Below are 14,299 nucleotides of genomic sequence, written 5' to 3' on the forward strand. Positions count from 1 at the left end.
TTGACTTTTTGAGCCTCTGGAGGGCGCAATTATTACTCGATTTGGCTAAAAAATTGCAGTTGGTGTTTTTATACCCTCCACCATAGGATGGGGGTATAATAATTTCGTCATTCTGTTTGCAACACCTCGAAATATGTGTTAAAGACCCGATAAAGCATATATATTCTTGATCATCATGTCATTTTAAGTCTCTCTAGCCATGTCCGTCCGTCTGCCCGTTCATCTGTCTGTCGAAAGCACGCTCACTTTCGAAGGTGTAAATCTAGCCGCTAGAAATTTTGCACAAATACTTCGTATTAGTGTAGGTCAGTTGGGGTTGTAAATGGGCCAAATCGGTCCATGTTTTGATACAGTTGCCATGAAACCGATCTTTAGTCTTGACTTCTTGAGCCTCTAGAGGGCGCAATTCTTATCCGATTGGAATAAAATTTTGCACGACGTGTATCGCTTAGACTTCTAACAACTATGTTAAGTATGGTTCAAATCGGTCCATAACCTGATATAGTTGTCATATAAACCGATCTAGAATCTTGACTTCCTATCCGATTTGGCTGAAATTTTGCATGACGTATGTGCCAAATAAGGTTCAAATCGGTCCAAAACCTGATATAGCTGCCATATAAACCGATCTAGGTTCTTGACTTCTTGAGCCTCTAGAGGTCGCAATTATTATCCGATTTGCCTGAAATTATGTACTACAGATCCTCTCATGACCATCAACATACGTGTTTTTTATGATCTGAACCGGTCTATAGCCCGATCTCTCTATTTTACTTCTTGTTTTTTTTTTTAATTTTTTACTAATTTGTCCGCAGTCGGAGTCGAGATAATTTTTTCTCGCTCGACTCTGAAGATGACTCCGCAACCCTGATCTAAACGTTAAATCAAAGAAGACTGAATCTGTTTGTCAATTCTAGCTACCACTATTCTTCAACATTGATTTCTATATAAGATGATGTCATATAATTGGGAGTACAACTGAACTATAAAGGCCACATCCAGGAGCGTGCTGAAACGGCTCACAGATTAGTTGACTCTCCAGGTGGGCCATACAGGCGATGAGAACTACTCATATGAGGGCTGCTATATAAGTTTCTGACCTAATAATGAAAATGTAAATATTTATCATTATTATTATGGAGGCCACCGTGGCGCAGAGGTTAGCATGCGGTACGCCGTTCGGATTCGGCATAAGAATGAAGGTCCATTGTCTTTGAGCGTAAATTTTAATCGGACTGCACATTCCTTAGTGGAATGTTCATGGGAAATTTAGTAGTAGTAAATATTTATCATCAAAAATGGTATTATTGATTTTCAAATTATTCTCAATAATGATTTATACACTTTTGCATGCATGCAATTGTCAAAACACCTTTTCCCCTCCGATTGAGACACCTCCAAAATATGTTTATTGGACGTTTCAGCAGGATCGTCTGGCAACGAAAATAGTTGACCATGGACTTTTTTCTTAATGTGTGGGTATAAAAATAAGTCATCCGGGCTGTACGACGCTGGTTTAAGCCGATGTGTGAGAGCTCACATTGTCATGGCGATTAATGATTTATTATCTCTTGTCCGTTTTATCGAATTTCTCCCAAGACAGCAGGCAATCAAACTATGATGTACCACTCAGAATTGACCGTTCTATGTTGCTCAAGAGGAACGGTCGCCACTTGACCACTTTTGCCGAAGAAACAGGCGACCAATTGTTTCGAAGTTCTTCTTCCACTAACAATTTTCGTTTGATTTGGCTTTTGATTTCGGGCTCATACGTATAGATCCTTGTGGGAGAAATGCCCACAGTTGCCTCTATCGCACGGTATGTCGCATTACAATCTTACATTACAAGTTCACGCACGGCATCAATGTTCTCTGATACAACGGCCGTTTATGGACGACCTTTAAAGAATTCGGCTTTGAGCGAGAGTTGGTCAAGAATGAGTTCATTAAACAAGGATTGTGCTTCGTCAACATACAAAGATTTAAGTTCATCAATGCACTTTTGACATAATAATCCACGTCGAAAGTTGCGAAAAATGATCGCACGAAAATGTTTTCGACTTAATCCATTTTTTTGTCAATTTATTTTTATACCCTCCACCATAGAATGGGGGCATACTAATTTCGTCATTCTGTTTGTAACTAACTCGAAATATTCGTCTGAGACCCCATAGAGTATATATATTCTTGATCGTCATGACAATTTATGTCCATCTAGCCTTGTCCGTCCGTCTGTCTGTCGAAAGCACGCTAACAGTCGAAGGAGTAAAGCTAGCCGCTTGATATTTTGCACAAATATTTTTTATTAGTGTAGGTCGGTTGGGATGGTAAATGGGCCAAATCGGTCCATATTTTGATATAGCTGCCATATAAACTGATTTTGGGTCTTGACTTCTTCAGCCTCTAGAGGGTCTTATCCGATTTGACTAAAATTTTGTATGTCGTGTTTTGTTATGATTTCCAACACTATGCTGATTATGGTTCAAATCGGTCCATAACCGAATATATAGCTGTCACATACACCGATCTGGGGTCTTGACTTCTTGATCTTCTAGAGGGCGTAATTCCTATCCGATTTGGCTGAAAATTTGCACGACGTGTTTCGCTATAACTTCCAACAACTGTGCTAAGTATGGTTCGAATCGGTCAATAACCTGATTTAGCTGCCATATAAACCGATCTTGAATCTTGAATTTTTGAGCCACTAGAGCGCACAATTTCTATCCGATTTGGCTAAAATTTTGCATGACGTGTTTTGTCTTAGTTTCCAACTACTGGGCCAAATATGGTTCAAAGTAGTCTATAACCTGATATAGCTGCCATATAAACCGATCTGGGATCTTGATTTCTTGAGCCTCTAGAGGTCGCATTATCCGATGTATCTGCAATTTTGTACGACGGATCCTCTCATGATCATCAACATACGTGTTTATTATGGTCTGAGTCGGTCTATAGCCTGATACTGCTCTCAATTTTACTTCTTGAGCAACAACTCAAGAAATTGGCTGAAATTTTACACAGATCTCCAACATATAATTTAATTATGATCCGAATCGAAAATGTGTCAGCTGTTTTGTTTTGACTTATGAATATACATGCAAACGATTACCGAACGTCTGTCGACCGTAAGTAGAATTCAGTAAAAACAAAAATTTACGTTCTGTTTTCGTGCAAGCTTATAAAATTTGAAGTTTGAACAAATTTCAAAACCAAAAATGTGTATTTTTAACACAGCTAGTCCTATTCAATGATTGTTAATGGTTTAGGTTGAATGGGTAGCCCATAATGAAAGGGTGAGTTCACTGGGACACCAGTCTGGTCAATTGATACCCTAGTTAGAAAATGAAGTGAGAATGAAAAAGAAAATTTGTGAGCATATACAGCGGTCAAAAAAAGTATTCATCATTCAATGTTTTTTTTTTAATAAGTCTACAAAAGACAATTGGAATAAAAACATATTAAACTAATGATGCAGTAGTGCTTGTGTGATATATATGTACACAATTTAATTGTTTTTAAAGAAAAAAATAGTATTTATTGGAACAAAAAGGGCCATTTTACAGCTGAACACAAAAAATTAAACAAAAAAAGTATTCATCATTGCAAAAAAACAAAAAAATAAATAACATCATTTAAAAAAATTAATACTTTGTTATTCGACCACCGCATCTTATAACTTCTTTTAAACGGTTTGACATCGATTGGACTAATTTAGCGGTTATATTTTGGTCTATATTAGTCCATTCCTCCATTATCACCTGTTGCATTTGACTCTTGCTCGAAAAATTGCGCGTTCTCAATTTGCGTTCGAGATGTTCCCAAAGATGTTCAATTGGGTTCAAGTCGGGACTTTGAGGAGGAGTTTTAATGACTTTGGGGCAGTTATACAGCATCCACATCTTGGTATTTAAAGCAGAATGTTTGGGGTCATTATCTTGATAATATTGAAAGTTATTACCAAGCCCAAGTTTTACAGCACTATCTTTTAAATTCCTCTTTAAAATGTCAATGTAATACTTATGATCCATTACTCCATTAATAATTTCAAGATTTCCCGCTCCTGAAGCCGCCATACACCCCCAAACCATTAAACCACCTCCACCATGTTTTACAGTAGCAACTGTGTTTCGTTCTTCAAGCTCTGTATTTGGTTTTCTGTACACTATGACCTTTCCATCGCACCCAAAAAGATTAAACTTGCTCTCGTCTGCAAAAATGACTGTTTTCCAAAATGATTCGGGCTGTTTTACATACATTTTTGCGAAGTTTAGCCTTTTCACTCGGTTTATTTTATTTATAAAGGGCTTCTTACGTGCAGTTCTTCCTCTGTAACTATGCCTTTTGAGTGTATTTCGAATTGTTTGTGTAGTAACTTCCTTCCCTAAATATTCCATAGTGTTTTTACGAAGAATGGTCGCATTTGTCTTCGGAGTTTTCTGAACTTGCCGCACTAGCCAACGCACATCTCCAACTGAAAGTGCTTTTGGTCGACCAGATCTTGGTTTATTGTCAACAGTTTTCGTTTCTGTCCACTTTCTGATGATGGATTGTATAGTAGATCGTGGTCTATTTAATATTTCACTGATAGTTTTTTGAGTTAAACAATTCCTGTGGTGTTTTATTATCAAAACTTTTACCTCATCAGAAACCTCGTTTTGCTTACGACCCATTTTGACAAAAACTATATTTTCAATGAAATTAAATATTTGCTGTCAAGGGCAAAGCCTCCTTTACTAAATAAAACAGAAAAGGGGGATTCCCAAATAATATTTGAATTTGACTTTGATGATAGCACATCAATGATGAATACTTTTTTTGTTCTGTTTTTGGTGTTATTATATAAAATTGCATTTTTTGCGCTAATTAAATTTATTTTTTGAATTTATTTTAAAACATATTACGAAAAATAAACTATTGCATAAAACTGCATTATTTGTTTACTTTAAATTTTCTTCAATTACCCAAAATAAGTGAATTTATTATCAATTTTGCTAATGATGAATACTTTTTTTGACCGCTGTAAGAAGAAATTACAAGAAGAGAATCGGGGGCAAGAGCCTATATCTCAATCTGAATTTATTTTGCGGCCATCGTTATGGTACAGACCTCTGCCTAAAAGAACGTACTCACAATCCAGTCTTTAATTCCATCTTGGAGCCATCTGTAAAAAAGAGATCTCCACAGCCTTCCACCATACAACTTCCCCATTCATCCGTATTTCTTTTTCTAGACATTTTCGAATAGAATACTAGGCACAGTCACCTTCTTCGACAACTGCAGGTTGAACTCGTCCCGACTGGAGTCTAAAATCCGATAGCTCATATATCGGAGTGAAGAGGGCCAACTCTGTATTGACTACTGGGCTGTGATGATCAAAGGGTTGACATGATGAATCCAAAGCCTTTTCAGACACTGTCTCGAGTATATGGAACAATGAAAAGGTCGAAAGGATGACAAAAACCCTATAGGGGATCTGGACCAGGGCCGCGGAGTCGAACGGAGTTGAGTTTTTGAGGTCGGAGTCAGACTATTGAGCCGAACCGCTCTCCGACTCCGGCTAAATACTTCGACCCCGACCCGGGGCTAGACTCCGCAGCCCTGATCTGGATAAAAACATTCTGACGTGGTTACTTTTAATTTTTTTTTTTTATAATAGATCGCACAACAAGACGGTTACTGGTTTAGTGTTTAAATCATCTACCTCTTGGCAACCTTACCTAACTTTTCTTATTTTACTCCAATTTTAAATGAAAGGAAATTTTTCCTTAAAAATTAGGAAAATTTTGCATCTCCAAATTTAATTAAATAAATCTTTAATGTAGGATAAATTTTTTTCTCAGAGTAGTTTTCGCTTTGGGGAAACTTGTATAAAATTTTAGAACCCTTTATTTTAAAGCGCAAATGCCAACAATCAATTGTACGTTGACATGGGAAACATATTAAGATTTGAACCTTTTTCTTTTATATAATTTCAGATAAACCTACGTGCTATTGATGGCGGTGGTAGTACATCTGCGATATTAAAAAATCTCAAGATCGTATTTGTTGATATGTTAGGCAATCCAATGTTCATGGAAACAACTTTTAATACCACATTCACAGGTAAGTGCTCGAATTAGGTCAACTACAATGTAAATCATAAAACATTTTTTCGATTGATATACAGAAAATGAGGATGGTTTGTTGGAAGAACGTTTTATTCCAATGGCACATGACCCTAAGAACGAAGGTTTGGACGATTCTGATGAGTTCTATGAATTATATTATTTTATAGATGGTAGGTTGATTACACAGGTAGGCTGTTTCCTCAGATTTTTGTGTTTCCATTCCGAATTTGGAGTATTATTTCGAATCCAAGATTTCTTTTTCAACAGCTTTTATTTTTTATTTGAAGCTGAGGGCCATATATTACGATTTTTGCCAGTTTATCGTTTTTTGGACACTACAAAATATTTTATTGTTATTATACCTTCCACCAGAGGAAGGAGGTATACTAACATCACCATTCCGTTTGTAAATCATCGAATTATCTGGGATCCAAAAGAGTATATATATTCTGGATCATGTAGAAATTCTAAGTCTACTTAGCCATGTCCATCCGTATGTCTGTCCATCCGTTCAGCTGTCTGTCGATAGCATGCCAACTTTCGAAGGAGTAAAGCTAGGAGCTTGAAAATTTTTCTTATTAATTCAGGTCAGTTGGGATTCTAAATGGGCCAAACCAGTCCATGATTTAATATAGCTGCTTTATAAACTCTAAATAGCGCAATTATATCAGATTATAGCTTACAACACACGTCCTACGTATGATTCTAATTGGTCCGTAACTTGATACAGCGCGCATATAAACCGATCTTCCCATTTGAGAGGGGTCCAATTTTTATCTGATTTGGCTAAAATTTTGCATGTGGTGTTTTATTATGATTTCCAACAAACTTGTTAAGTATGGTTGCAATCGAGTGTGACCTGTTCTGTGTTGCCGTTCATGGTAGGTTCCTACCAAAGTTGGTAGACTTTTATTCTCTTGGTAGGTTGTAGGCTGACCTCAATTTTTGGTAGGTTTTTCCAACTTATAAATACAAAGTAAATCACTGAAAAAATCGCCGATTTCTGTGTATTCGTTAAGAATGACAAATAAAACCATGAATGGTACAGGGGCCAAATACTGTTGCAACGTATCTCATTATATCAAATTTCAGAAAAAGGGCGAAAGTTCTGATATTGACTGTAACTGGTACGAATGTCAAGGAATCTCTTTCAAATTTCATAAATTCTGGGTAAGAAATGCGGCTTTTGTGCTTTCAATCCATTCAATAAAAAAAAAACAGGGCTATATGACAGCTGCTTACAAATATGGCCAGATCTGGCCCATACTCCGAGTTTATAAGGTCCATGCATCTCACTGCAACGGCGACAATGGTCTCAAACTCTTAAACCTGGAAATTGCTTCATCCAAACTCGGCACGGCTGTTTATTGTAATCGTGACAATAATACGACTTTTATAAACTCAAGTTTTCTTATTGGGATATCGGTATAAAGGGTGCTATATCCAAGATATAGGCCATCTTTGAACTTTAAGCTATAGAGTGATGCTCGATGCTCCCATATAAAAAGATCTCTCCTTGACCAATTATTATCCTATTTTCCTGAAATTTTGCACGAGGTGTTTTATAATGGCTTCCCAAAAACGTACTACGTATAATTTAAATCGGTCAATCGCCTGATATAACTTCTATATAATCCGATATTCCGATTTGACTTCTTTCGCCTCTAGAAGCCGCCATTCTTATTCGATATAGCTGAAATTTTAAATGTGGTGTTTTTTACCACATCTAGCCATGTCCGTCCGTCTGTCTGTCGAAAGCCCGCCAACTTCCAAAGAAGTAAAGCTAGCCGCTTGAAATTTTGCACAAATACTTCTTATTAGTTTAGGTCGGTTGGTATTGTAAATGGGCCATATCGGTCCATGTTTTGATATAGCTGCCATATAAACCGATCTTGGGTCTTGACTTCTTGAACCTCTAGAGTGCGCAAATCTTATCCGATTGGAATGAAATTTTGCACGACGTGTTTTGTTATGATATCCAACAACTGTGCCAAGTATGGATCAAATCGGTCCATAACCTGATATAGCTGTCATATAAACCGATCTTGGGTCTTGACTTCTTGAGCCTCTAGAGGGCGCAATTCTATCCGATTTGGCTGAAATTTTGGCACGACGTGTTTTGTTATGATATCCAACAACTGTGGCAAGTATGGTTCAAATCGGTTCATAACCTGATATAGCTGTCATATAAACCGATCTGGGAACTTGACTTCTTGAGCCTCTAGAGGTCGCAATTATTATGCGATTTTCCTGAAATTTTGTACGACGAATTATCTTATGACCATCAACATACGTGTTTATTATGGTCTGAATCGGTCTATAGCCCGATACAGCTCCCATATAAATCGATCTCTCTATTTTACTTCTTGAGCCCCCAGAGGGCGCAATTCTTATTCGAATTGGCTGACATTTTACACAGGTCTCCAACATATAATTTAATTGTGGTCCAAACCGGACCATATCTTGATATCGCTCTAATAGCAGAGCAAATTTTTTTTATACCCTGTTTTGCCTAAGAAGAGATGCCGGGAAAAGAACACGACAAATGCGTCCCATGGTGGAGGGTATATAAGATTCGGCCCGGCCGAACTTAGCACGCTTTTACTTGTTCTGTACTTATTTGGGTATTTATAAATTTTCGCATACCCGATGATTGAAACCTCAGCATACTATGTCCCGTACACAAGAAAGGAGACAAGATGGAATGTGCCAACTACAGAGAAATAAGTCTCCTCCTCATCGCATACAAGATACTCTCGAGCGTACTGTGTGAAAGATTAAGTTAGGTTAGATTAGGTTGAAAAGAGTGTGCAGATATTGGTCCGCCCCATGCCACTATGGACATACAACTAAGCCCCTAAGTTGATTCATGTCTGATATTGTGTCTCCACATAAGTACCGGTATCTGTTGGACGCGAAAGCCGGGCAATGACAAAGAAAATGCTCCAACGTCTCATCATCTTCCCCGCATGCCCTACACATGCTATCACTTGCCGCACTGATTGTACATAAGTGAGCTCGTAGTCCTATGTGTCCCGTTATGATACCAATAGCTATACTGACCTCCTTCTTGCTTCCTTTCAGTAATAGCCTCGTCTTCCTACGATCTGGGTTTTCGCGGTCCTACCGACCGTTTCGCTGTTCTACAATGTTGCATGCGCATTCGTCGCCCACTCTCTAAACTCGGACTGCGTCGACCCGAAAGGCTTCGGGTTAACTAAGTTTTTAACGGCAGTCCTCTAGCCTTTACCGCCAAATCGTCTGCCCTTTCATTTCCCCTTACTCCGTTATGGCCCGGCACCCAAACGATGCGGATTTTCCCATCCTCAGAGAAGGCGTTAATCTCCTTCTTACACTGTTTGAAAGATTAAAACCTAAAGTCAATGAGATAATTGGGCCCTATCAATGCGGCTTTAGACGTGACAAATCCACCCTGGACCAGATATTCACACTGCGCCAAATCCTGCAAAAGACCCGAGAAGGGCAAACCAACACCTACCATCTCTTTGTTGACTACAAAGCCGCTTTCGATACCCCTTTACGTTCAAAGGTATTTCAAGCCATGTCTGAGTTTGGTATCCCTTCAAAATTAATAAGACTCTGCATGATGACACTTGCTGATACGCGTTCCTCAGTAAGAATAGGAAAGAATCTCTCCGAACCATTCAATACCCAACGAGGTTTCAGACAAGAAGACAGCCCATCGTGTGATATCTTTAATATCCTGCTGGAGAAAATTATACGAGACGCAGATGTGAATAGATATGGCGCACTAATCACAAGAGAACACATGTTACTCGCCTATGCCGACGACCTCGACATCACAGTTCGGTTACCGGAAGAAGTAACTGCAGCCTTTGAAAGAATCGAAAGAGAGTCAGTGAAAATGGGTCTGGTAGTAAATGGAGCACAGACGAATTGTATGGTTTCAACTCCCAAAACGCCTTGTACAACCGAACAGATAAAAAAGTGGAGAAAGTTGGGAACCACAACTTTGATATAGTCAGCAACTTTATCTATCTCGGCACCGCCGTAACCGAAACGAATGACACCAGTTTTGAGATAAAGCGAAGAATAATACAGACAAACAGCTGCTACTTTGGACTAAGTAAGCAGTTTAGAAATAAGGCCACCTCTCGACAGACGAACATTACACTATACAAGCCACTGATACTACCCGTGTTGTTATATGGCTCTGAGGCATGGGTACTTGTGAAAGCAGATGAGGCAGTGGTTGGAGTATTTGAGAGAAAGATTCTTCGAAAAATATATGGACAAGTTTGCGTTAATGGATATTTAATGTATGACGACGATAGCATAGTTACACGCATCAAAATATAACCGGTGCGTTGGTTAGGTCATGTTGTCAGAGTAGATGAAGATGCTCCAGCAAAGAAGTCTTTTGAAGCCAAACACGGTGGTACACTCAAAACGGGAAGACCAAAAGCCCGATGGAAAGATCAAGTAGTGGGAGACACCTCGAATTTTGGTGTCAGAGATTTAAGAATGAGCGCAAAAAATCGAGGCGCTTGGAAAGCTATTTTACGTTCGACTTGTAGAACAAATGTTCTGTCATATCCAATTAAAGTAAGGTAAATATTTACAAGTTTTCAGATATTTTGGTAATTGAAATCATTTTCCAAACAATTTTTGATAATTTCGTATTCTTTGTATATAAACCTGACCTTCTGATCTCATAAAATTGGAATTAAATTATAAATAGCCGATATATAGACCGATCTCCATGCCACTTCCCAAAGATGGTTCATGTCTGGTATCGTGTCCTCACCTAAGTGTCCCCACCTAAGACTCTATATCTGGAGATCGGTCTATATGGCAGCTATATCCAAATATGGTCCAATTTGTACGATATACAACACAAAGGTGTAGAGGAGTAGCAAAACGCACTGTTTCAAATCTCATTAAAATCGGATGAAAAATTTTTGTGGGCTCAATACCCTTTTTCTGGAGATCGGTCTATATGACAGTTATATCCAAATATGATCCCAGCTGAACAATATTTCACAAGAGTGGGAAGGGGTCTATTAAAACTCACTGTATCAAATTCCATCGAAATCGGATGAAAAATGCTTTTTTTATATACTCATTACACTATATCGGGAGGTCGGTCTATATGGCAGTTATATCCAAATATGATCCGATCGGGTAATAAATGAATCTTTTATGGCCTCAATACCCCATATGGGGAGATGGGACGGTCGGTCTATAGGACAGCTATATCCAAATATGGTTCGATCTGGAACATACTTCACAGAAGTGGGTAGGGATAAAAAATGGTCAATCTATTGCCTCAAGACTTTAAGTCTGCATATCGGTCTATATAGAGGCTGTATATAATTAAATTTAGATTTTTTGAGATCTGAAGGTCAGATTTATATACAAAGAACACTAAATCATCAAAATTGTTTGGAAAATGTTTTTATACCCAAAATATCTGCAAAATTTTAAATACCCCGCTTTTGGGTATATATGGGTAAATACCCGAATATTTACCCAATTTACGGGTAAATACCTTTTGGGTATTGTGTTCTTTATTTAAATAGTTTTTGTTATATTTGTGGCTGTTTTTGAAAATTAAAAAAAAAAATTGGACATATGGCTGGTACTGGTAGATAATAGATTTTAAAGCAAAAAAAAACTTGCTGATTTTATTCAGTTGTACATTCCCTCATTACTTATGTTAAAATTTTAATGGAATTATTGAAATGGTTGTAGTGTTTCAATACTTTAAAATAGAATTACGCAATGAGGACAATCAATGATTTCCTCATATTGTATGCCGCGATTGCGTGGTATATTACGGTTATGGTCTAGTGCCCATCTAGTAGATGAGCAACAACACACAACCGCACATAAATACCTATGCTCGCAATCATAGGGAAAACTAGCAATCGTTCACGGGCTGTATAAGCAACTCGTGTGCCTTAGTACGGTCGACGCATTATTGTTATTTTACATAGTATTGTTGTTATTTTGTACATGGTTGATTGGTCGGAATCTGCTGCCCCTAATACAAACACAATTTTTTTATTTTTAACTGTATAAGTCTAGTGACATGAAGTTTGTAACTTAGCGAGAATCTGACTCTGCATCAACCATAAATAAGTCCTTTATTGTATTTAATGAACATGGGTGCGTATGTTTATTATTCGACAATTATACCCTTGTAATCCATACGCCATACGCCACATAGGTCACTTATGTTTCATATCAAAATATACTCGTATGGCAAAAACTACAATTTGCAAAACAAATCGTCAAATAATGGGTGTTACGAACTTTATGGAATTTCTTTTTCAATGGACCATAATCGTAGACATACTACATTTAACATAATAAACCCATTGTTTGTCCTGATGACTTAATTCTATTTCATAGTAATGTTGATAGGAAATTTTCCAAAAGCCCAATACAAGGCGTATTTAAAAGGTGGCCGCATCGGCGAATTACTCGAACAAAGCATCTTTTTTGGGAACTTGATAGGTCAAAATTTGTAAACAGGGCGAAGAAAATTCAAATTTGAAATTTTCGGCAAATTTGCTCCGACCAATCAGAGCAAGAAGAAAGAAGTTTACTAATTTTTGAGTGTGAAGCAAAAAAAAAAAATTTAAATGTTCAAAATTCCTATTAGCTTTAGACAAAGCCATCAAGATGGCATGTTTAAATAGTTTTCACTAGCTATTAAGAATGCATTTAACCTTCCACGGTAGACCAGAGTAGTTCTAGCTCAATTCCAACGTTTGTCTCTATTATAACCATGGACCACACATCCATGTGTCAAATTCATGACTCTCTGGGGGACATGAGGATACCTTCTGAATTGAGTTCATACGATGTTGATGGGCAGGATAACTAGCGTACCACTAGCTCGTGGGCGGTTTTTGTAACCCTTTTTTATCTCTTGGATAAATGTGGGATTTTTAGGTCATTTAAGAAAAGGAGCAAAAGGGCTAAAGTTTGTTGGCTACGAGGATGATGTTTACATCTTGGTGTGTGGACGTTCAGAGTGTACATAGTATGCTGTTATGATTGGGCAATGGGCTTGACGTAAACCCCCGAAAGATAAAGTTGGTGCAATACACCAATATGAGGTAACTTGGTGTGTTCAGGGGACCTCTTCTAGATGAGGTGGAACTATCGCTCTCACTACTGAAAGGGGTACTGACAAGCCATTGCAATATCAGGACTTTGATGTCGCGCTGCACACATTGCGGACTTGCCCATTAAAGACCGTTAAGTACCTATTGTGATACTGCCTGAAATTGCGGGGGTAGGATAATGGCTAAACGGAGACCTTTTTCCTGTATAAATTATTTTCAGGCATATAGTCCTTTCGCCTTTCTTGACTACAATAGAAGCTTTAAATGGCTGACTAGAGGGGACTTCTCCAGCACGTCTGGTCCCTATTATTGTCATGCATGTTGGTCCCTTATCTTCTTCCTTCTTATGTCTGGCATTGTACGCCGTAAATTTCGTCTTTTTCGGGGGCGAAACAATGAATGATCTCGCCGAGTAAATATGTTCAAACTGTAAAAACTATGGTTGACAAATGACAACATTATGGCAAATTATCCAAAATCTGACGAACGTATATATGGGAGCTATATCTAATTCTGAACCGATTTTGAGCAAATCACATTTCTCAGATAATGTGATAGTCGTCGAGGAAAACGTTGTGGAAAGTTTTGGCAAGATTGGTCAAACAATGCACTTGCAGTGGCTTTTGTGGTGAAAATCTGGCGAAATACATATATGACAGCTATATGTAAATCTGGGCCGATTTCTATGAAATTCACCAACATTATTGAGAGTCATAAGAAAGTGCTTCCTGCAAAATTTCGACAGAATCGGTTAACAAATGAGCACCTTTTTGCAATATTTCTCAAAATCGGACGAACATATATATGAGAGCTATGCCTAAATCTGAACCGATTTCAAGCAAACTCCTCAGATACTATAGCAGTCGTCGAAGAAAGCGTTTTGCTAAATTTTTGCAAGATGGGTCAATAAATATGCTTGCAGTGGCTCTAGGAGTGAAAATCGGGCGATATATTGGGTTGCCCAAAAAGTTATTACGGATTTTTCATATAGTCGGCGTTAAAAAATTTTTTTACAGCTTGTGACTCTGTAATTGCATTCTTTCTTCTGTCAGTTATCAGCTGTTACTTTTA

The 14,299-nt window shown here is 37.9% G+C and overlaps 1 protein-coding gene across 1 annotated transcript in view; it reads left to right on the forward strand.

Moving 5' to 3' along the window:
* LOC106093219 (fat-like cadherin-related tumor suppressor homolog) overlaps positions 1 to 14,299 on the forward strand; it is a 76,885-nt gene that overhangs the window by 56,642 nt on the left and 5,944 nt on the right. Inside the window, exons 24-25 of the mRNA XM_059363440.1 lie at positions 5,976 to 6,102; positions 6,167 to 6,277. Coding sequence (XP_059219423.1) covers positions 5,976 to 6,102; positions 6,167 to 6,277 — 238 coding nt within the window. The remainder of the gene's footprint in view (positions 1 to 5,975; positions 6,103 to 6,166; positions 6,278 to 14,299) is intronic.

Source organism: Stomoxys calcitrans, chromosome 2 (genome assembly GCF_963082655.1).
Source record: "Stomoxys calcitrans chromosome 2, idStoCalc2.1, whole genome shotgun sequence".
In the NCBI taxonomy this organism is placed as follows: Eukaryota; Metazoa; Arthropoda; class Insecta; order Diptera; family Muscidae; genus Stomoxys; species Stomoxys calcitrans.